The 24709-nt window shown below is 42.2% G+C and overlaps 2 protein-coding genes across 3 annotated transcripts; one reads left to right on the forward strand and one right to left on the reverse strand.

Moving 5' to 3' along the window:
• The first annotated feature begins 235 nt into the window (after nt 1-235).
• Nucleotides 236-9784, forward strand: LOC110987065 (neuronal acetylcholine receptor subunit beta-3-like). Of its 2 annotated transcripts, XM_022249485.2 has the most exons (6): nt 236-591; nt 1237-1382; nt 2560-2604; nt 3265-3374; nt 6502-7028; nt 8105-9784. In XM_022249485.2, the coding sequence occupies exons 1-6, from the start codon at nt 504-506 to the stop codon at nt 8722-8724; spliced, it is 1536 nt and encodes a 511-aa protein (XP_022105177.2). In that variant the 5' UTR covers nt 236-503; the 3' UTR covers nt 8725-9784. The 2 variants fall into 2 exon arrangements, with proteins under 2 accessions (XP_022105177.2, XP_086997720.1); XM_087141594.1 differs by lacking the exons at nt 236-591; nt 1237-1382; nt 2560-2604 and adding an exon at nt 2650-2990.
• Nucleotides 9770-23538, reverse strand: LOC110987064 (neuronal acetylcholine receptor subunit alpha-10-like). The gene is made up of 6 exons (XM_022249484.2): nt 22951-23538; nt 19406-19551; nt 14364-14408; nt 13148-13257; nt 12445-12983; nt 9770-12069 (listed from the first exon to the last, which is right to left on the reverse strand). Exons 1-6 carry the CDS (start codon nt 23012-23014, stop codon nt 11411-11413), a joined length of 1563 nt encoding a protein of 520 aa, XP_022105176.2. The 5' UTR covers nt 23015-23538; the 3' UTR covers nt 9770-11410.
• Nucleotides 23539-24709: the final 1171 nt, after the last annotated feature.

The following is a 24709-nucleotide window of genomic DNA, read 5'->3' on the forward strand; positions in this document are numbered from 1 at the left end:
TTTTTTTCAAACTGAATTGTTACTGCGATAATTCTCATCCAAGTAATTACCATATATCGCACAGAAATTAATAATGATTGGCAGCTATAAAATGCATCGCAAAGTCAGCATAATGCGGTTGCATCTCTACTGTGATGCCACACTGTATCCTCCCATTTCGCAAGTCAGTTTGACCGTACGGATTCTATTTCTACGTGCAAGCTCATGCTTTGTGCACACCGATGTCGGTAAGCGACTCCTCACTACACGGACCAACCAATTACGACTTGGTCCCGTTGGTTACCGCAGTACATTTTGCATTTTGTTTGGGCGTACTGGGACAACACAGCATACTGTAACACGGTACCTATATCTACAATGTGAAACGAAAATCTGCTCTCGCTGAGCATGAATATGTTGACGTCTTCCCCACACCGAATCTTTTGCAAAAAAAATAAAACTAGCTGGGATGATGGTGTAAGATTGTGACATGTTTGCCCTTCAGTTTGTGCGATACTGATTGCATGACATCAGGGGTTTATAGTGAGACAGCAATGGGGTTGATGTGGACTACTCTCGTCTTTACATCGTTCATGATGGCAACAAAATGCGGTAAGTGTTATCTCATTGATTCAAATCCAAATGTACATCAACAGTCTTGCTTTCCAGTATCATTGCGCCTAAGATGGCTTCATCACTTTGTGCGAATTAGACTTGTTTTGAAAACTTTCCATGGCAGAAAAAGAGAATTCAAGGTTTGATACATTCTGGACTATAATTTTTGTAATTCGACCGAATTTGAAAATTGGCTGTTTTTTAATGGGGTATCGATTAATTTCTACTTCCACTTATTAAAACTTCACCTATTAGAATTTCATTAATTTCGTAGCTAATCCGAATTTTTTGTTTTTCTTAATTTCAACAAAATCCCAAGGCGCGATCTTCAGTATCCTTAACATTGCAATACCTTCTTGTCAAGAGCATCCATTATGTTGTCAATTTTGGTATTTGCAAATATAACTTTGGATTTCATTCGTTGTTTGTAACCATGTGATTGTTTACGTAAATACTCTCATTACTTAGGTATGTTTTTTACAGATTTTTCCTGGATGGCGAAGTACATTCTCTTTATACATGTATATTGTAAGAACGTTTAATTAATAGTTGTTTTAATTTGTACTTTATCGTAAATATTTCGTAAGCATCTTTATTTCGTAAGTTATAGGCCTAATGTTTTCAAATATCCTTTCCCTGTAGCGTCAAGTCGCGAACTAAGCAATCAGGACCGTCTTCTGAAGGATCTGCTTGCCAACTATGGTTACACCTCTATGCGACCTGTCTACAACTTGTCTCATCCAGTGACAGTAGAACTAGTCTTCGTACTCAGTCAAGTCATCGAGCTGGTCAGTAGGTGTTTTCTTTCAGTTAAGTTTCTCTATGGGGCCTATTGCTATAAATATGTATTGGCCAGTTGTTCGTTTACAACCGGCTGAAGAGAATGGACGCGACCAACACCGGAGCTGCAGCGCATATTTATTCCTATTTATCAATGCCTTTTGAGTAAGAAATGCAAAAAAATTTTAAAATTGGGATTAGAATTGCAGGGCGCATATATAAAGGTGTTGAGCACTCTGCCCCGACAGAATCCATACACTCAGAGATGCCATATCTTAAGCCCTGATTTTATTTGGCTCGAAAGTAAACTCAGTGTTGTGATATTCGATCAATATTCGTGTTGCGAAATTCGGAAGAGTTGAACGCATTTCATATCATGCAAATTTTGCTGCAAACGTGCAGTGACGTCAAATTCTGAACTGACTTGGCCTGAAGTGTGAACCGACTTTTATCCTGCCTATATCGACCACATGTAACACGATGTTTTGGTTACTTAAAGGCCGGTACATAATTCAGGGCGAATGAAAAGCGAAACGAATTTGACGTCACGATAAGTTTGCTGCGACATTTCGTTGAAGTTGTAATTCCATGTAATTGTTCGCATGCAAATATACATGAAGTACAACAACACAACTAAATACGAAGAGAAAAGTAAACAACTTTACAAGGGACCTGATTTATCTGTGAGGTCATACGTTGTTATAAGTAATCTTCATTTGGTTTAAATACAGCGTAACAAACCGAACAACTCCCCGCACAACAAAACAGAACTCTATATCTTTACATCATTCATAAGCCAGATAGAGTGAGGAACAAAAGAGTTGGAAAATCGACTTCTTCTGGCCCTGCTTGACTGCCACCAGCTCCCACTTCCTAGCTTTATATAATGACCATACATTCGCAACGTGAATGTTTCATTTGACGTCACAAATTCGCGTTCGTGTTCACTTTCGCCGGCCGGCAGTGGGAATCGGCCTTCATGATTGTCTTCCTCTCTTTGCAATTTATCCTTATGTCTGAGAAAGGCAATACTTTCAAGGAGTGTAATTGTTTTCCCTGAGACCTATTGGGATTTAGCCTTTATTGAATTCTCCAAAGAGAACCAGTCTTCACACCAAAATGCCCCCTCGCTAAAGATACGTGCGGAGATTGGTGCTGATATCTTCTTCTTAATATTTCCTGCAGAATGAACGGCACCAGACGATTGAGATAAGTGCTTGGATAACGCAGGTAATGTATAGCCGCTAAAGCCGCTATTGTTTTAAAACTCTCCTTGGGTTTTGCTGTGTAACCAACGAACAGGATCTGCTATTGTTACGTCGCGGTTGTTTAGCTGGCCTTCGGGTATAAAGGTCAAATAATAGTTCACAATGCCTTTCAAATCTCACACAGTTATCAGAACAGCAGATAATGCGCGTATTACCGAATACTAATAACAACATGAATATACAGCCCTGTTTAAAACTAACAGGGAAAATTAACATTTTATAGGAATTGGAGGTAGAATTAAAAACACCCAAAGGATGATTTTTCTGCAAAACCTTGGCCGCCCATACAAATTGTAGGCAAAATGAGAACGGTCTAATCCGTGGTCTGTGTTCACAGCACCAACACAGGTCTGTGCTTACAGCACACGTTAGCACAAACAATGATTTTGACGCCTATGCTGACAGCCAGTGTTCCATTGTATGCAGTCTTTTTCCTTCCTTTCAATCATTTATTTCGAGTAGAAATAACTTGGTAGCTTAAAAGTTGTCATTTTTAATCTTAATTTACTAAAACAAAGCTTAAGGCAAAATGATAACTCACGTCTGCATTTCCAAGTTCTATAGTACAGCTGCGATAAATAGAAATGATTTTGACTCTTTGATAATGTCAACATCTCTGCAGAGATGGACTGATGAGTACATGAGGTGGAACCCGAATGATTATGGTGGAGTCGGTCGTATCTACGTGCACAAGTATATGATATGGCTGCCGGATATTACCCTATATAAAAGGTAAATTTGATGCCTCTTTTTATGATAAAAATCTGCTTTTGGGCATGAATCAGAGGTCTCTAAAGCGAAGTCACCCTTAAAGTGCTTTGTGTACATTTATGGGTTGCTATAAAAATGTTGAATGTGTGGTAGAGATCGCTGACCGTGCTTTCTTGTGACGATTAATTAGCCTAAAAGTAGATATTACTTAGCTCGCTCACCGAGTTCGTGTAGATTCCGAAGCGAAGGTTGATTTGAAAGTTAGGGTGTTGGTATTGCACCACTATAATAGTAGGGTTTTTCTCTCGGGACAATGACCTCTGACAAAAGTCATGCACTGATATGGCCTTTCCTTGACCCACGTAACGAGGAAAGTTTTGCCAAGCACTAGTTATGCAAAAGTAAAAGAATCTAATCTCACAAAGTGGTAAAAAATCTGCAAAATCTGCATTATTAGGCAAACATTGTTTCCAGTCAAGGGTGAAATTTCTGGAAATGTTGGTCGTCTATGCAAATGATCGTTAATGCTTTGTGAACAAAAGAAGGGCTGAACATCAACTCAACGGCCACTATTGGGAAGTATTGGCTTGTGAATGGTTCCGTAGCAAGTGACCGGAACATTGGCTTAGCAAGAGCATAAAGAGAGCTCTTCCCGATCATAGATGCAGTACATAACTGTCATTCTACCTGCCAAATATAATTACATACCGATATACATCATTACCCAGACCTCAAGGGGAGGAAATCTCATGAAACCTGCTCACTAGTTTGTTGGGCACTGCGTGCCTTGGTATCTATATTGTCAAAATGAACGAGTTCATGGGTAGAACTTCCGCTTGAGGGCAGGCTACCATGCAGCAGTTCGTGCGCGGATGTTCCGACGCACAAATAAGAGAGTTTGGCAGATGGCAGTCTGATACATTCCAAAAATATATCTGACTTTATAGTGATAAGCCGTGTCCGAATCACTTGGCTGTGGCTCGGCCACAACCATAGACTCGCGTGTGATTTCTAGCCGCAGCCAAGCAATTCGGATGCGGCCTTATTTGTTGTGTCATGTGAGCAAAGTTGGATCCATTTTTCTACTATGTCGTTAATATAGTGTTGATGCAAACCTCGCGCCAGGCCACCTCTGGCATGCTGACCTCACACGAACACCTTTACAGATAATCAGAGTATCTTTCCCTTTAAATTTTACGGTCAAGTTTAAAGCGTCAGAGTTTGAATATCGTTAGTTATTTAACAAGATTCGTCTTCCAGTCTCAAGTAACATGGCAGCTAGAATCTCAAATAACAGCTTCCTTATGTTTGTCGTTAACGGCGAAAAATGATTTTACAAACTGCCCCTAAACAGAACTTTGCATCCCAGACAAAATTAGTGTCAAAACAGCAACGCATTTTCGTCCACAACGTTTCCTGCATCTACTGCCAATCCATAAAAAGTAATTATCCTAGTCCATTACAGTCATCTATGATTAATCCTTTTCCCCTATGACCTGCACTTTTTAAAAAATCAATACGGTTTGTGTTCGAGTAATTCATGTTTGTGAGTTAATGGTAGAAATAATTTCACTCGGTCACAGAATGAAGGTATGATCTGTTCCACCATGACAAGCTTTTTTCGGCGATCTGAAAGGAAATGAGCAAGCAAAAAGAATGCCTAATGATTGGCGTAACGAAGTAGATATTTCTAGGAGGTCATGCAGGGTGTGTACATTTTATTGTTTCGGGGACACCTAAAGCCGATGGACTGGGACTTGTAAATAAGTTAGTCTGGTTCCCTGAGCTGAGGATTACTGCAGACTCTTTATAAAATCTTAGGCCAGGTATCGCCCACGATTGAAATATAGTTTATGGTGCAAGATGTCATTGGTTACCAGGGAAACCCCGTCTTTGTTGTAAGCTATTTCATTTCATTTTTTTCGTTATCGGGATTACTTTAGATAACATTGTAAAGGCACAAGATGCTTACGATTTTTGTTAAATCGTAAGACATACAAAAACACCTAGACGTGTTGCAATGCGTTGTTCAGTTCTGTCGGTAGTTTCGGCACGATGTTGTCTTTGAATACAAAACAAAGCAACGTTAGCTTCACTATAAGCGTAAACTCGAGAATTCAAAGGTCCACCGCCATTACTACGCTATTTATGACAAGGACACTACTTTTTAAACGTATTTTACTTATTATGCATCCTCTGATCTGTACAAATAACCGCTGAAAATGTCCGACCAGCAACACTTCCAGCCGAATGTTGACGACAACGAGGTCGGAATATACGGGATGTTTTCGGAATTCCTGCGTTTTTTGTCACGTGACTTGGGTGATAACCTACCCTTGAATCGAAACAGATAGTCAGATGTATCGGGTCTGGCAACTAGACTAACAAGCTGTGCACATTTCAAATAGGGCAAGGGTACCCTGGGGGTATGGGGGCACATTCCCCTACCCCGTTGTGGTTATGCCACTGTGCCTGAGGATCATGTGGATCTTTTTTTCACCGTTGCCTTTCATGCATCAGCGTACATAGGCCTATAGTTAGGGTCAGCTCACAAGTTTTGAGGGTTTTTCAGGTAAATTGGTTATTTTCATCCCTTTTCATTTTTTTTTGCATTTCTCTTGCTTAAAAAAATCTTTTAAATGTTCTAATTTTTTAGTTCCTTTTCCGGGAGATATGTTTGCATATTGCTAAACTAGTGGTCATGCCAGTAAACCAGTCAAAGTACAATGCAGAGTCAAAGGCTGAGTCTTCATAGTCTGGTGTGCAGATGTCTATTACAGAGACTTACCGTAGCCCTGGGCTATATACCGTGCTACTGCTGTGTCCAACTAGTATATTTGTTAAGTTCGGCAAGTCAGTAGCCTGGCTTATAGAGCCAAGTCGGCTTACGAAATTGCATTCGGCGGGGCAAGCCCTTTAGGTTGGCAGGGTCCGCCGAGCTTTTGGTGCTCCAAATGGCAGTGGCACGACACTGCTCTAGTAACTTCGGCATTGGCGCAAGTGCCGCACCATTGCTGTGCTATTGTTACACTCATTTTGATTAAGTTCGGCGCGACTGTAGCACAGCTTATAACCTAGGTGTAATTCTACTCTTGGTCTTTTTTTCTTTAATAGTCAGAAATGGGTCCTTTTTGTACACACCATGCAGTGCTGACCACGATTTCGAGAGTTATAAGGACATCCCCGTCAAGGTCGAAAGCAACGGGATGGTTACCTGGGCTGCCCCGGCCATCCTCAAGTGCACCTGCGTGATCGACGCCCTTCTCTTCCCCTTCGACACCCAGGTCTGCGAGGTGCGCTTTACATCGTGGGCGTTCAACGCAAACCAGCTTAATCTCACCAACATGACAGACGAACGGAAGAATTTCTACTCCGATGTCGGGGTATGGGAGCTGCTAGACGTGGTCGTCAAACAGAGAGAGAGTTACTACTTTGGGGAGAGTTACGTGGAGTTGTCGTACTTCATCCACCTGCGGCGCAAACCTTTATTCTACCTGCTACAGATTATTGTACCGTGTGTCCTCTTCTCATTTCTGAACCTGATGGTGTTTGTCCTGCCCCCAGAGTCAGGGGAGAAGATATCACTAGGGGTGACCAACCTGCTTTCGTTGATCGTGTTCAACCAGTTGATCAGCGGTAGCCTTCCGCCGACAGCGTACAACAGACCGATAATTGGTGAGTGAACGCTTGAAATGCACTTTATTTTCATGTGTCCTTGCCATGGCTTTTTCTCGAACACAATGTACTTTTCCTCGATGCAACTATTTGACATCCTTTTTGGAATTATATGTATTGAAAAGTGCACTTTCAAACATTAAAACTTGTTCAGGTTTCTCTGGACAACTGAGGGTGCTGTTGCCTTGACGTTAGTGAGGGGAAACCATAGGCATAAAGTCCCTGTGGACGGACAGTGCGTTGTTAGTTCTGGGTGCCTTAATTTTGACTGCGCCCGACCTAAGGTAAAGTCGCGCTACCGGTAAAGTCGCGTTACCGTCGGGTCAGGGATTGGGACAGCGCCGTCCATGACTCCGCCAGGCGGGTGTTCGCACAAATCGATGCGTCACCAAGGTTTTCTCCCTTGGGTGGCGTCACGGTTTCCCTCATGAATATGGAAATACTCTTTAGCATAAAAAGACGCAAATATACCTTTCCAAATGGCAAAACAAAAATTGAAACGAGGTCAATAATTTTAAGAACACAAAGGTATAGTTTCAAGGGTTGCAGTAATGTATATACCGTTACACACTGTAAAAAACGCTGGGCTATTTTTACCCTTCGTTAGTTGAATTGAGTAACTGTTGGGCAAACAGATCACTCAACCGCGTTGATGTGGGCAAACGTGTCTCATTTTACCCAACTATAATAGAATATGTTATTTGTACTACCACCTTTTACCCAGAGTATCGATCTTGTTGCCCAGCAGTTCAGCAATTCACCTGGTATCCAACGTTGGGTTGAAAAAAAGCCCAGCGCTTTTACATGAACCATTTAAATACACCTGTCTAACACAACTAGAGAGCCACACCAAATTTTGCTCTAAAAACCGCGCTTGTTCTTGCAATTTAGTTCACAGTTTCATTTTCTCAGGTAATCTAGTACTATTTTTGCGCCTCGTCCTCTGACTCCTTATACAAAGGGGGAAGAATTGGGGAAGTTGTAGAGAAAACCAGCCGCAGAAAGCGCTATATACTACTGAACGGTATAACATGAATTAATCCTAGGTATAACTCCTTTGTCCTTTTCGTCTGTAGGCTATTACTTTACTCCGATGATAGTTCTTGCCTGCACTTCTGTCGTGTGCACCGTGATTGTAATTAGGCTGTATTACCGCGACAGTAGTCAACCAATTCCCCGCGGGGTTGAGTACTTCGTGTTCACAGTTCTATCAAAGCTGGTATGTCGTCGCAGCTTGGGCAACATCTCTCCGAATGGCGCTAAATCCCGAAAGGGAGGCACAGCATCCCCCAGCCACCAGCTGGAGAGACTGGATTCCAGGATCTGCAGGCCGGTCGACTCAGTTCGACTAAGAACCGAGAATGGTGTTGGAGCCCCGCCCGTAAAGTCGCGCTACCGTGGGGTCAGGGATTGGGACAGCGCCGTCCATGACTCCGCCAGGCGGGTGTTCGCAGCGGCCCACTCCAAGACACTGGATTCTCCCGTTATGAAAGCCAGGCAACGCATGTTCGACGGCAAGGCGGAGACTACATACGAGCCGCAGCAGACTCGAGCATCACAGTCAGGTGTCCGTCACACCTGGCAGGAGGTGGCGTTGGTGCTTGACCGGACAGTACTAATTTTATCGTTAATTATAACTCTGAGTTCAATAACTTGTACTGTTGTCTTGTTTCTTACTTATCTCCATTCCATATAACCTTAAACCGTTCCTATGTATATATCTTTGCCAATTTCTTTTCGGTTCTGTGATGCAAACAGTCTTCGGTTAAATTCTGCTGGGTGCGCTCAAGGTATCTTTTCTTTGTGCGTTTATGGGCACAACCCAAAAAGTAGCGGGAACTTAAAGCTCCTGATTTGTGTATCAAACTTTGAAATCCTTCACAATGCAACTTTTTGTGAAATAAACCCAGAAATCCTTCACGATGCAACTTTCTGTGAAACAAAAACCCTTATAGGTCAAACATCATTTTATACTTATTCGTTGTTAATAAGAGAAAAGACTTTTTCGCTGTGCTGTATAAGTGAGATTTGTACTTACATAATATCTGTTATTCTAGTCTAGCGCTGTAATTGATCTCAATAAGATTCAATATTTAAGGAGAAAACACTTCTTTTATCGATAGGGTTTAACCAAACGTTATCAATGTTAAGCTGTGCAAGTGTACAAGTAAGAAAAATATTATACCACATTAAGGATCCCACAGTTGACGACTTGGCAGGCTCCGCAACGAAGGAAGACTTCATGGATAGTGAAAACAGTTCCTTGACGGTAGGAATCAGCCGGAACGCGGGGGTGAATTCACCCCTACCATACGGCCGGTAATAGATGAAACAATGACGGGCGTCAGCTGATAGAAAACTTGAATACTGAACTGTAGAGTCAGTTCACAAAATGTCTTTCCCAGAACTAGATTCAGTTCTCAAGCAACTTCCTCAGTCAAGTTGAACTTTCTGTAATCGCTCCACAGACGAGTCACAAGCATGTAGATCAGGGTCCTGATTAAGTCTAGAGCAAAATTGAATTGAAATTGTTTCTCACCGCGAGCTCTTGTTCTCACGGGTCTCTGGCCAAACAGAGAGACCGTATGACTCAGTCAACTTTATATCCATGGGCCATCTCAGCTGCCGCCAAATACCCATTTACCTTCGGTTCCAACTAGGTTTCCTCCCAACGTTTTTATTTTAATCCCATGTCACTGAGTGGGGTAAATTAAACAAATGAGTGAGTTACGACATGCAAATACGCGTTACCTAGATTTTGTTTAATGGAGGACAACTACCACGCCCGTTGTGATTTGTACGTTGTAAACAACTTACGTTAAAGGGGCAGTTTGAGCCGACTGCTTTTAAAGGAAACATGTCATAATTATATACTATAACCCATTTCACCACATAAAAATCCATGTTGCTGCCATACATACGTAGATGACTGAATAAACCAGGCAACATGCACTATGTATACTTGTCACTTGTTTTTACACTGAGAACCATGATGGTCTTTGGCTTCTAGCTGAGTACAGAAAATGTTTTTATTGGTACACAGCACAATACCTCGCTTAAATTAGTGTCGAGACACTGCATGGTGTTCGCGGAAGGAGTGTGTACATGTGCATGTATATTTTGTTTTTCCTTTGACGCTCCATACATGCTTGTATATGATGCACTGAGTGCGGTAGGTACATACGGTACTGGTCAGTTCGGTGTTAATGCCGTAACGTGGATTGCGACTGTCGCATGTTGGGGTGAAACCGTATCACACATAAACGTTCTCAGGGCTATGTTCGTACAGGTGACAACACCCTACTTTTTCTTTACAGGCAATGTCTTCTTATAGCAGGGTCGGTAGAAAAAAAAGACTTTTTTGTTCGAGGTCGGGAGCCAAAAATGGGGTCAGTCGGAAATGGGAACCATAGAAATTAAAAAGGTTGCTCTGATGTACATGCTTGGTTGAACTAAAAGCTTCACTCTTGAAAATTGTTTGCACGCACATTGTTTGTTCACGCAAAAATTCAGATAAGCCTAATGCAAGCCTGTAAGGAGTTTCCTATACGCTTTTATAAATAATACGTTATTAAACGTACCCACACTAATGTCAAACTAGATAAATGTAATTATGATATTTACATCTTTTGAATATTTGATGTCTACAGTCCATGAACGAATATAAATTTATCAATTATTCACACTGGGGGAGCGCAGAGTGGTCTTATTTCCTCATTAAAATCAATGATAACCTGAGGGGGAACTTGGCTGAATCTAAAGTATGTATAATAAGGCAGTTCTACTTGTCAGCAAGCATGCACTAACAAAGATTAAACTAAGTATAGATTTCGATTCTTATAGATATATATTTTAAATATAATTCAGTACGTGTCGGATCGTTAAGAACTCGTTATTTCTATTCTACTCCGTGCTATAAAATATGGAATACGTGTAAATAATTAAACTAAGCGCGTTTGCTCCAGGAACATTTAGCCTCTCATCACTTTAGAATTGTTACCTGAACAGCTGGCACCTAACACAATACAACGTCAAGTAGTATCACATGCAATCCTGTCTCAGTGAGTGTACAGGCGGCTATGCATTTGTACATTTTTGGGTCCATTCCCTACAGCCGTTTACTGCGTTTCACTCGTGCATTTTGGACCTCAAGTACTCACAAATACGGACCACAACAAGCACTGAAAATGTTGGTCGGGAAAGGCACAGTTAAATTACGTAGAAGTGTGATAACATCGGGAAAAAAAGTCCGGATTTGTTCCAAGGTAAAGTTTTATGATACACCGGCATAGTTTTGACTGATCTGTCTGTCTCTTCGTAACTTCTCCAGTACAGTCACAGATCGATACCGACTGCGGTTTATTTTAAGGACCATGCAGTAGTTATTCCAAGTGACTATTAGGAAGAAGAAAGAAGAGGACAGTTATCAACATCGCGGCGAAAGTGACAATCAAGGACAATATCATGGTTCCGCGGTCGATAATCAAAGCCACATCCTTCCAGTCTACAGTCTGGTTCCCGCCAGAGCATGCTATCTCTGCTTTTGCCTGAGGGGTGTCTGCTGTTTCCTTTGCCTCATTCGCGGGTGCGGCTTCGCCCCCGTTGGCCGAGTACACCTTTTGCGTGAAGTGCATGCTGTAGGCGGTCGCCCGGCAGCGCATGTTCGCCTTGCGCTGGCCAGCATCCAAGCTGGCGCCGTCATCAGCCGCGCCTGCTCCGAATGCCTCCTCGGAGTTGACGGACCGGGACGAATCGGTGAAGCTGCAGGTCGCCGTCAGCACCCCTGAATCCGAGTCCTGGAAACGCTGGCCCATGACCTCTCCCTCTAGGCTGTAGCTTGGGTTGCTGGTGCCGCCGCGGTCATCCAGTGGTGGAGGTTGAACTTTGACCCTGTAGAAGACCACGGTGGCCATCTTCAGAGCGACGTAGCGCAACCAGCGAGGCACGGGACGGGAGTTATCGTGGTAGAACAAGCTAAGCACGAGCACTGTGCATACGATAGAGCTGCAGCCAATGGCGATCATTGGTGTAAAGTAAAAACCTGTTCACAATTACAGGAAAACGGTTTGGTCAAGATGCAGGCACGACAATTCCTCATCGACCCCCCCCCCCGTCAAATATATGTAAAATTACCAAGTGCATCCTGATGTTTGCTCCTCCCCCTGAACTGTATTTTCGTTCAATAAAATGGCGTCAGATGAACATTATGATTTTAGCAGATCTTATCTAGTCAGCAGTCAGATTGATTCAAAAATTCAACGACAATATTATTCGTCATTCCATTTTTTAAATGAAATTTTATAACATAAATCCGATTAGCTGCCTTGTACAGTCTGCACCCTCATTGTGCACAAACGTAGGACAATTCTTAAATCAGCTTTGTTCATTCACAAGATGAACTCTCAACAAGTCTTACCAATAACTGGTGATTTGTCCGAGGTGGGAGGCAAGGATTCGCTGATCAGCTGCTGGAACAAGACCAGCGCCAACAGATTGGTCATGCCCAGCTGAATCTTCTCCCCGGACTCCGGAGGCAGCGAGAACACCATCAGGTTTAAGACTGACAGTAGTACGCACGGCACCAGGATATTGAGGACGTGGAACAGCGGCCGGCGCCTCAGGTGCAGGTAGTAGGAAACCTCTGGGTAAGGCGCCGGACAGCAGGCGTACCACTGTTCCTGCCTGACCACCTCCACTCGTAGCAGTTGCCACACGCCATTGTCGGCGAAGTGGACCTGGCCTGCCTCCAGCCCTTCCTCTTTGACCAGGTCCACCTCGGAACCGTCGAAGGCCCAGGAGGAGAACTTGAGTTCGCAGACCTGCGTGTCGAAGGGGAAGAGGCGGGCGTCGATCAGGCAGGTGCACTTGAGGATGACCGGGGTGGCCCAGCGGACCTCTCCGCTACTGAAGACTTGGACCGAGATGTCCTTGTAGCTTTCGAAATCTTTGTCCACACTGGAAGAAACAATTTTTTTAACGGTGGTGAGTCAAAGTCAGCTGGTCTAAGAACGAACAAAATATTTGCAAAAGGAAAAAAGGCAGCATAGTTCCAACAAGGAAACTAAAGTTTCAAAATGGCATGTACGTGTATACGTGAACAGAGTGTCGTGCTTACGTACTTTTTATACAGCGTCGTGTCTGGTAGCCAGACTTTGGACTGGTGTACGTAAAGCTCGTCCACTTCTTCATAGTCAGCTGGGTCCCACTTTAGAAATTCATCTTCCCAAGTCTGACGAAACAGGAATAAGTACAAGCAATGAGCCAATGTCAAACACAGCAGTTGAATTCAGTTGGAAATGGCATCCTATCTTCTCAAGCTCTCTCTGCAGTAAAAAAAAACACCAGCTTACATGAAAATAATACTGAGTAAATGGCTTTCCTTGCTGGTCTGCGCATGGCAAGTTTCAGTACGTTTTATTGAGGGCGGGTATGTTTTACTGGTCAATTTCCCCCTTTTTTCCCACGGAACGTATACCACTATTGTGTATACCCCCCAACATCTCTGATGACTCTGAACATGAATATTACGTCTGTTTGAGGTTCGCCAGACACATCTGCCCGATTACATTGCAAGGGTGTTCTTCGAATTCTTTTATTGCTTCATCACAACCACCTATGTCTTTGCTAATGTATTTTCCCCAAAAGAGCCAGGGCAGCGTCCAGCCCCCTTCGCACATTTTTTTCCGATATTGTTGCAGTGCATGTTTTCACGCGTCTAGCCCTCACTGTGTTTAGTAATGCCTTCCAGTTATCTTGACACCAGTTTTAGGGAAAATTGATTCTACAGTATTCGCGCGGCGCCCATTTTGTTCAAGATAAGCCAGCCATTACTTTTTCCATTGACGTGCTCTGTGCACGCGGGCTGACACAGGTGTGGCCTTGAGCTTAAAATGGTATTAAAAACAAAACACTGCGTTGGATGAAATTGAGACTTCACAATTGTATTGATAATGAGTGTCATCACATGCTTGCCGAGTTTTTCAAAATTGGAAATAGGACAGCCGAGTTTGTAGGCGAATGAACTAGCTGTGAGGTGGCCAGAAACAAAACATTTAGAGAATAATGATAAGCGCTCTTTAACCTCTCATTAGAAGTGTAATGAAAACAGCTATCCCTTTCATATCTGCGTTTTGTTGGCGTCCTGAGTTCGAGCTTCCCTCCCCTTCCGGGTGACGCCCACGATGCCTCAACATTTGAGTTCGTCATCATTCAGCCCGTTTGCTTGATCTTTCTGCCTTGGTTTGTCCACGTAAGCGAATACCTTTTACTAAGGGGACGTATTGCAAGGCAGGTCCTTGACTGAGTTTAGTTGTGTAGACCCTAGAACCCACTCACCTGACGGAGCCAGCCGCTGATTTGTATCGTCTGGTGTTTCTCATTCTGAAAGAGAAATCAGCAATACTGCCTTAACGCACTGCGAAGGTCGTGGAGTAAATTTTGCACCCTCGGTGTCCATCGACAATATCATTTCGGTATTGTCCAACACGAACACCAGTTTAAACAAAATATTTTAAAGCATGGAATACCTGCAACTGAAGCGTTTTTAAACACTGTCATACAAAATCATAATTTTTAACAAAACCCTGCTGAGAAAACCGATTTTTCTGACCCAATTTTCGTGAAGAGTTATCCATGACTGGACGCAAGATACATTACTCTGATGACACCACCAAAATGATGATGCATCGCAAAAGGTTCTAAAGACAGTGCAGGTTCTTGGCCAGTTCACTCCGATATAAAATTATGTGCACAATTTTGCATTTTCTGAAGTGCAAGCTAGCAATAACCACTACCAAAACAACCAACCTTGACCGTCCTAATAGATTTTTTTTATTGATTAATTTTCTTTATCCAACTGTAGCCCTGTTAATGGAACCTTTTAATTAAAAAAGGGTCAGCGATTGTCTTGCCGGAACTAATGCAATCTCGTTCCTAGAATTAATGTAAGATTTGTTTGTCCAGGCCGAAGAAAATCCCACCGCGAAGCCTCGACTAATCCTCAAGAGATACTTTCGCAGCTGAGGACAGAGTATCTCACTACATGCCTGACCATCAACTCAAACGAATGAAATTCCCAAATGACTGGGAAATCTTAATAAGAAAGAATGGGCAGATTGTGCTCGACTAATATAGCTGCTAAATTGGACTGATGCACGAGAGGCCCGATTGGAATGGCATGTGGGGTACCCTAAACCAATTACGTGAGAGAAGAAGGGTTAAGGGGCGGGAATTGGTTTTCAAAATCTTTATGAAAGGTAACACCCTCCTCGATCGCGCCCTTTTGGGCTGTAAAACACACTCCTTACAAAAGGATTGTATTTGGAAAAATGATTTTAAAATAGAATATAATTCTTCCCACAACTGTACCCTTATGTGCACTTTTGTGATTGTTGAGGGGAGGAATTTTGATGGTCAAAATTTTGACTCTCGGAGCTAGTGGTTGGAGCCCGCGTTGTACGGGAAACATAATATTTATATAGCAATAGTTGTAGTTCTGGGCACATTAGGCCTACATTTCCTTCAAAATACATTCACACAAAGTTAACATCGTATGTGCGAGTCACTTTGAGGTCTTTACTGATCGAATGAGCCCAAAAAACTAGTATAGAGTACCGAAGTGATTACGTCACGCGCACATCTAGTGTGTAAACGGCATGAGCTCGTAAACCAGCGCGTGAACCAACACGCGCGCGTACTCCATTCGTTTGCACTGCACTCTCTGGTTCACAGTAACGTCACACTTCGGTACTCTATTGTTTCATAACAGCAGATTTCACTCTCTACTATTGTGGCATTATTGTTATAACTGTATTGTTTACGAGCTGGCAATGGTAACTTGGCTACCACTTGCGGCTGTAGGACCATTACACACACGCGCGGAAACGGAATATAATGCTTTAAGACTGTGTAAAGGAGCCAGTTCGGTGTTCCAACAGCGCATGCTCAGTACGAAGCTGTTTAGGATGGTCTGTCCTACCCACAGATAAACGCATAGACCACCAGATCCTATTCAAAACTACAGGAGAATTCCGTGACCTGCGCGGCACCCGACTAAACTCAAAACTATAGGCAACTTCACCCCTCGGTATAGGGAATTTAGGCACTTGAAGAATTCCAGCCCAAAAAATCCACGAAGCCGTTTTGTTATTTTGAAAAATCTTGGCCCATGTAGATTCAAAACGATGCTTTTGCAACATTTGAAAAGAAGAGATGGTTGACGTATTTTGGGAGCACATGTAAACAAATACAGGCAATGTAAGTGCATTGCGCGTAATGCGGTCACTCTGTAATCCATTTGGGGCAAGAGACGCCTTGAAATAATACACTACTCTGAATGGATAAGAACGGCACAAAGGAACCAGTCCATCCCAGATAAGATGGTCGCTATGCAAAAGCTTGCCCCGAATCACGAGGTATAGCAACAGTGTCTTTAGTCTGGAGAATTCAAATTTTAACGTTTCTGTGCAACCACAGTGTACCAGATTTTATTCAAATTTAACTCGCAAGTGGCTTATTCTTAATACGATCAGACGATTGAAAGTAAGCAGTCAAGACACCAAGTACACAAAGGTATTGTAAATTTAAGCTTGTCAGGCTGCAAATTTTTGTGGAAGAGTCTTTCAGGATGACTCAACATATAAAATCAGAAGAAAAATAACGGCAATTTACCTCGAACTAACGTACCTGCGATGGTCGTGTATCTGCATGTGCAGTGGGCGTGGTTTAAACTGAAGTGGGGTTACACTTTCGAACCGGATAGCATGTACTGAGCCTTGGTTTTGAAGCGGAAATGCGCAGACGGCGCTAATGTGAAATCCCTCTATTAATGCTGTACAGCGATTTCGACTGTCTGTGCATTGACTTTGGGCGAAATAGTATCGCACATGTACATTTTTAGCGCTGTTTGTACATGACATCACGCCCTACCTTTTCATATGCATAATGTCCTCTGAGAAGGGTTGGTGGAACACGAGGCCCTTTTTCCGAAGTCGGAAACCAAAAATGGGGTTGGTCGGAAATGAGAACCATAGAATTTCGAAGGAATTACCTCACCTACTAGTCTCGGACCCGTTACCATTACCGCCGGACATTTGTAAATTATTTTGTGCCGGAAATTTGGGCGATGGGGATGGAAATTTGTGGGGGGGTCGACTGCCCGGCCATGGATATTGGGGGGTGACACTATATGACATTATAGTGGAGTGATGTTTGTGATACAGATGTATTATCTGTATTGTATATTACATTCATGCCGAATCTTACATCGGAATGGCATATTTATTGCTCTCTATTGTTAGTTTTAGCCGTTAGGAGGTCAAAATAAGTCTTCTCAGTCCCCTTTATTTTTTGCTCAGCACAAAAAGTGGAGGACGATTCAATAGCCTACCCCACCTCAAAAAGATTTGGGGGGGGGGGGAATATATACCTCATCGCCCGCGGGATTTACGGCTGCGTGACCACTACTACTACATTCACACAGCATCTCCACGAAACTATCCAGCATTCAAGTTGTAAATGAAAGAAGTTTCTGGCCAAAAATGCAGATAAAACAGGAGTTCAGTCACTCCAGCTGTCATTTGAAAATTTGAAATCGCTGGCTGAAAAAATAACGAGAAGGGGGAAAGAAAGAGGAGACAAAACGAACTGCAAGTGGCTCAAATGATCGGCGGGAGCGTCCAGGCATGCTCATTGTTCCCGCCTGTATTCACTACCACTGACTACTGGAATACGTATTACTCAACCTTCAAAACGGCTGCCTCGTCAGATATGAATAAACACTCCATGGCGTAAGGTTGGTTTTCTTTCACTCAACCTCTGACATTAAGAGAAACAGAATAACTTAATTCACTGAATTTTTGGCAGTTCCAGTGTGGTGTGAACATTAAGTACCACTTATACCATATCATTTAAAAAATACTTTTCGTCGAGGAAGGACATTGATAATCACAGGTGAAAATGTGTGATTAACCTTTCCTCATTTTGAATGAGGATCTATCCTCGGCGATATTGCGATATTTCAGTAAGGTCACGATCAGACGATCTTAGGTTGACACTAGACGATGACTTATTTTAAGCAGTATACAGATGGTAAAGCGGCATGCAGTCGCACAGTGCGCTGGCGTTTTCACTGTCTGCTTAACATTTTCACTGATCCCCGTGCAGAGTTTCATAAAAACCTATCCTCAGAATTCCTTAAAAAACAAAACAAAGCAAAACAGGCCAGTGGGCTTTATTCACAAGATATTACGTTTGAATCGTGCTCCCCGAATTCACTTTATGTGTAGGTGCAATGAACTTAATTTTCTTAGAAACGATTTTTGGGGAACTTTGTTCTCTTCTTCAATTTATGAAAATCTTTGACATCCATATTTGGTTAATGCGATGAAAAGTGCACTTTACAAAAAACTTTCAAATTATTCACGCTTTCCAGGGCAAATGGAGGCACATTTGCTGTGATGTCATCCAGGGAATATAACGTTCAGTGCATAGGTTTTTGTGTTCAAATTGTGAACCCAAAATTTACTTACTGAAAACATTTCTGAACAAGGAATTGGTGTTAGCTTATTGCTATGCACATAAACAACAACGAATCAGCAACGAAGAGAAAATTTAGTCCAGCCAAATTAACAAAAATGTAGAACTTGTTTGCGTACAAACCAATGGAACACTGAGGCTTTCTTCCTGAGATGACATCACAGTTTTGCTCATGAAGATCGAAATATGAGCATTAAAACCAAAAATGCAATAAAATACTCTTTTAAATAGTGACAAAAGTCGAAAATAAGGTTAAGTGAGACATGAAGGTGCATTTTGAATATTTGTATCAAAACAAATTGATTGCAGCTACCCTATAAACAATTTCATATACGAAGGGGCCTGACTGCTTGCTACAAGTATTATAGCTATAACCTCGTCTTGCTAAATTACTTTTGGGCGCTTTTTCTGGTGAACATTTTTATTGATCCCCGTTTTCGTGTGGAAAATAAAGATTCACATTACTTTTCATCAATAATTTGGAATCACCCATCAGATGGTGATCGGTAATTTGCGCCATTACATCATCGCTATTTCCGCATATATTAAGATTTTCTTTTAACAGATAGCCTGACTTTCAGTTTAAGATAACCGACTTGTGGATAAGGCTAAAATCAACACGCGAAATTGCCCCGAGAGCCTTTAGCATGTTCACTACTTTTTCTTAAGACCGTTTCATACTTGACGCAAAAGCGAACAAAGACGCGATTTTTGAAATATTCTCACTCCGCATTCACAAAAGTTGAACACATTTCAACTTGAGCGTAATTTACTGCCAAAGTTTTGTGACTCGCTTTGCTTTCGCATTAAAACTCACAATGGGTTAATGGTAATGGACTTACCAGTTCGATGACTTGAGTGATGAGTAAGCGATGAATGACTGTCGTTTTGCGGGAAATGTTATAGACGGGCCGTATAGTACTCGGCCCGTACTCTGAGAGAAGCTTTTCAAGCAGGATTGACTGTGTGCTCTTCTTCCCAACAGATCCTAGGGGAAACAAAACATTAGATATTGACAAAAATTTTACAACGCATTTGGGAGAAAACAAATGCACATAATGCGTCGAAAACTATGCTGGTAAATCTGCACATTTCCTACCTTTCATTCCGAATTCGAATCACGCCCATGGTGACTTGTGGATTGAGTTTTTATCCCCGACCTGGGGCTTTCCCCCACTTCCAAAACTCGATAAAGGACACTTTATCGGGTATTGGCAACCAATTGGGCTTCCCTAGTAAAATCACGATAAAGAAATAAACTCACAATGCTTTCAACCCCCGCCCCCCAAAAAAGAGGAAGTTAAAAAATCTTTCGTTTTAAGAATTATGCACGGGTGTCATGCTGGACAAAAAAATGAAAATGATAAATTAATTAAGTCGTAATAACTTTTGAGTCTTTGCTCTTAATTTTCCATACTTCCAACAAAAAATCAAAACTGTCCCAGTACATGTAGTGCACATATCTCCAATATGCGGCTATTAAGCAACGCTACAAACCATTTTAACATTAGCTGGGGTTCAGAATAACACATCAAAGGTCATTTCAAATGGATTCAATTATTGAAACATAAAAAGCATGAAACTTTTGCAAAAGCATCATAAACACCTGTGGATACATTAATTTCGTCACGTGATCAACTCTTTCCATATGTTATTGTTATAAATACTCTACCGGTGATGCATTTACGTGTATTTATCTCTCCAGCTGTCCAATTTTTATGCGTGCTCTTTTTCATGAGATTATTTTCCGATTCACAGATATGCTGTCCTCTTTAACTATATTTTTACGTAGCTTTAAATGCATGCAATAAATTGAGCTAAAAAAAAACTGGTGGCGTTCGGAAAAAACACATACTCGTAAAACTTGCAAAAAACTCTGTTTAATGTCAAATATGTGGGTGGCACTTTCTAAGGCGTGGCAGCAAAAACTGGTCACAGTCGTGCGAAGCACTGCTATGTACTGTGCATGGTATATAATGCAAAAAGCAATGCAGGTAGTTATCTGGTGCTATTTACCGAATGTTTTTTTACTCTTTGGTCCATACCTGCAATATTCTGTAGCCCGCACACTGGCTGATGTATGAAAAGTATACTGTCAAATGTGAATAGGAGGCTTGATAAATCGTGAAATGTTGATTTATGATTATTTCCCGGATTGGTGTTTGCATTCATCATGGGCTTGGTAACGTAACGGCGAGTCTTTTCACTGTAACTTATTTTGGCTGTTTGATCGCTGCCCCAAAGCGTGTACACACAACTTACTTCATACAGGTTAACTCGTGAGATATGCGCGCACTGCGCCACAGCTGTTCACCGTGAGACCTTTCTTGCGTTACCGTATATTGCAGTTCTCCTGTTTCGAAGCCCTCGTGATATTTTTGCCAGCAAGCGGCTGCTAAAAGTTTGGCTGGCCGTCATTACAGTGGTAAATAGAATGGTTTACTAAGTGATAGAAAATCTCATACTGTATGCAAAACATGAGGCATCGAAATTAGTAATAAACACTACTAAATTCTGAATTAAAATATGACCATCTTTAAACTTTAAAGGTTACGGGGCTAATGCTCATTTTAGGTAAAATCTGAAACCAGAATAATAACGTGTGCGTGCGTTTACCACCCATATAGGCAAAATGAGAAAATTTCTATAAATCACAATTGTAGTTTCTACCTACCAGTGGTTTGCAAGCTATGACTAGCGTCAACATCTCACGCAAAATCAAAACACGAAATAGAAATTTCTATTCATACAAAATCAAATGCCATTTTAGGCCAAACCTGTACCAACCACTTTCTGCAGACTGGGACCGCCCACAATATGGTAGGCAATTAGAAAGGAGTCTTTCACGAGAAGGTATATATTTGGCAGACTGTCAGGCTTAAAATACTCCCCATTATAACGTTATGAAGGTTTCAAACAAATTAATTATTTAGTTCGTGAAATTATAAATAATTATGTCAATAATAACGGGAGGGTTCTATTGACTTCCCAACTTCATCAATAAAACATCGGGCTACCTCCAGTAAATTGGATAACCCAAGTCACCTTATATTGTATTTCGACAACCAGAATTAGAAGCCATTTTTGCGGCGGCACAACGCTCGTGGACAGGTGGTACGAGCGCGTTACATGCCTCTTCGACCAATAGGATATCGTGATTTGCCAAATGTACGCGCGCGTCGAGCTGAAGAATGTGCGTGCCGTGCCACCGCGGTTATGACGTTCTGGTCAGGGGCTTGCTCCAAAAGTGGTGTGACAACGCGGATTTTTCCCCTCACTTTTTTCCCTAGAATACGTATAACGCGCGATATAGATCGCGACTGGATGCGTACGTACCGCCGCTACCAACACTGAAAGAAACTCCCCCCACTACTGTTTAAAAGCTTTTTTCTGCCTGAAGATGTGCACAGGACATAAGACCATATCGTTTGCCATATTGGTCGGATCAGTGTTCATTTTGTTTGTATATAGCGATGCGACAGTAACGCGTGCATTTTCCAAGTCGTTCGTGGACCAGCGAAGTGTAGTTCCGACCAAAGGAGCCTCTGTTGCTAAGAAAGTTCCTGCCTTTCTTGGTCCAGCTCGAGGCTCATAAATAACAATTTTAAGGATAGCTCGAACTCTTTACTGATTAGAAAATTGGATTCGTTTTGGAACAGTTTGGAATGGATTGAATAAAAAGTTGGAAAGATGCACAATATTAGGTATATACTAGAGGATTTACTAACCGTGTGGAGAGTCACACAAGGCTGAAATCCACAATGAACGAGATTTTGTAATGAGGTTTACAGAGATGTTGTGCACTAAACAGGGGCATGCAATATAGCCTTCAAAATGATGTGAAATCATGCATGGACGGTAAGTGGAATGGGACATAATTTATCGCAAAAAATGGAAAACTTTTGTAATAGGTATTTTAAATAACTATTTATTGAGCACTCGTCTGGGCAGTCTTAGTGCTACAAGTATAATTGTTGGATGGCGAGTTTCTGTATTGCCGAAGATGTTAGGTCGCTACCGGAAATAATTTGTAAATGATAACTCTACTGCACCTTTTGAAATGAGAAACCTGACAAACCTTGGAATCACCAAGGGCGCTCAAGAAACAAGTTTTCCTGGAGGGCAAATTTTTCTCGGGGGCCAGAATGTGAGAGTTCTTTGTGAACCCTTTATTACGCCTGCTCCCATCCCTCGATCCGCCATTGGCTCCAAACTCCATCCACTTTTTCCATTGGTTCTTTTAAACTTTTCCTCCCTTCCGTCCAGAACATGCCGAAAACATTGCTTCCTTCCTTGTGAGTCCGATCGATGTCCACTTCCGTTCTTCAGAATCACATAAGCTGTATACATTGTGGCAAATATATACGCAGCAAAATGCTTCACTTACCAGCGGGAAAAGTGACGCAGAGAGCCAAGAGAAACACGGCGAGGGGCCTCACACGACATGCCATCTTCCTTGACGACGACAGTGAATAGAATGGCCTTAGTAAGTCCAAGCATGAGGTAATTAATGGTCCGAGGAAGTGTCCCCTCACGGCCCGCGATAATCACCAGGTTAGAAGTCGCCACTGCGTTTATTTTCCTGTGAGGGTGTCCGCGCTCTTTTGCGACCCGCTATTTCTTTTTTCGGTTGACTGCAAATTAATTACCTTGCCACGGCGATTCTGCGATGGTGAAGCAAGACTCGCTCCTAGTCCTCCGCTTGGCTGTTTTGGTCCCAATCCGTCGAACATGACACGCTCTCTCGTCTCTGACGGGTCTGATTCCCGGCAGGCGGCGCGGCGCCAGGTTAACATGACTGTGTGTACTTGCCTTAAGATCAGGGATACCTCCGAGGCGGCCAGAAATTCAGAGAGTGGTTTTATTTCCCAGCGTTGAATAATTTACGGTCCATTTCTGGCGTTTTTCCGCAACTGACTTGGATCAGAGAAAATATTTCCAACGACTGGATAAAACAGTCTACATCAAAAAAGCCGGTGCATTGTGTTGCGTTGCAATGACGCGTGAATGTTTCCAGTATGGCACCTAAAATGCAGTAGCCTGAACATCTCTTGTTTGGATTTTGCAGTATTGTACATCCTACATTGTTTGGCGAGTAAATACAGAAATGTGAACTTGAACGTTAAGTGCTGGCCACTCTGCTCATTATGCGTCGCACACCGTTCAAATGCATTACCTATAGCTTCACTGACAGCCTTTCTTGGCTAACTTAGGCAAATGACAAACCATGCCAGTTAACTTGTGATCGCTTGATGTAGACTGTTTACTTTGATAACTACAATGCATGTGATTGACCATTTCATATAACATAAAAATACCACCACTTCGATTTTAAGATATTACATTGATTGAGGCAATTACCATCTTGACTAGAATTCTACTCCCTTATTAAAAATTCAGCGACAGTCAATGTCAAGCTTCCTGGCAAACGCCATTGCGCAAATACACAAGACCTCTCGCAGTGCATTCGTTGTCCCAGCGAAAACGTCGAAGGTTGTCAGTTCCATGCTTTATCAATTAATCAGAGAGTTAATGACTTGGTGAAAAGTCACAGTCATAAGGGAATCACGCCGTCCTTCGAGCATAGAAATTCTTAGCGCAGTAAAATGCCGCTTGGAACAGGTCGCACATTAGCAACGCCCACATGTTAATTCTCTTTCAATTAAGATCATCAAAATTTTCAGCCTTGGAAAGCCTTTCAGGCAAAATATCCCATCTGAAAATAAAACATTAAGATGTAGTGTGGGCGTCAGATTCTTTCCCCACCTTGGACAGGGGAAATTTCCTTAACATGCTTTTCTATGGTGGGCAAGTTTAAAAATCGGACTCCAGTCACATCCATAATGATGACAGGGAATGGACGATAACGTTGTTGTGACTTGATCACAGCTCGGCTTTCTAGGTCAAGCTGCGGGTGAGTGTGAGGGAGGATTTTGATTGCATTTTATTTTTGCCATCACTTGGTGACAGCAATATCCGGTTGGTCTGATTCCAAAGCGTACGCAAGATGTTTACTAGTCTGTATGCATTTCAAGAGAACAATGGACAACCATTCTAATCAGCTAAATAGCAGCCTTTAACCATATTAAAAAGAGCCGGCCCGGCATGGTAACCCCCCCTCCACACACACACACACACACACAACT

Source organism: Acanthaster planci, linkage group LG09, assembly GCF_054643075.1.
Source record: "Acanthaster planci isolate LZ-2023a linkage group LG09, COTS_SCS, whole genome shotgun sequence".
Classification (NCBI taxonomy): domain Eukaryota; kingdom Metazoa; phylum Echinodermata; class Asteroidea; order Valvatida; family Acanthasteridae; genus Acanthaster; species Acanthaster planci.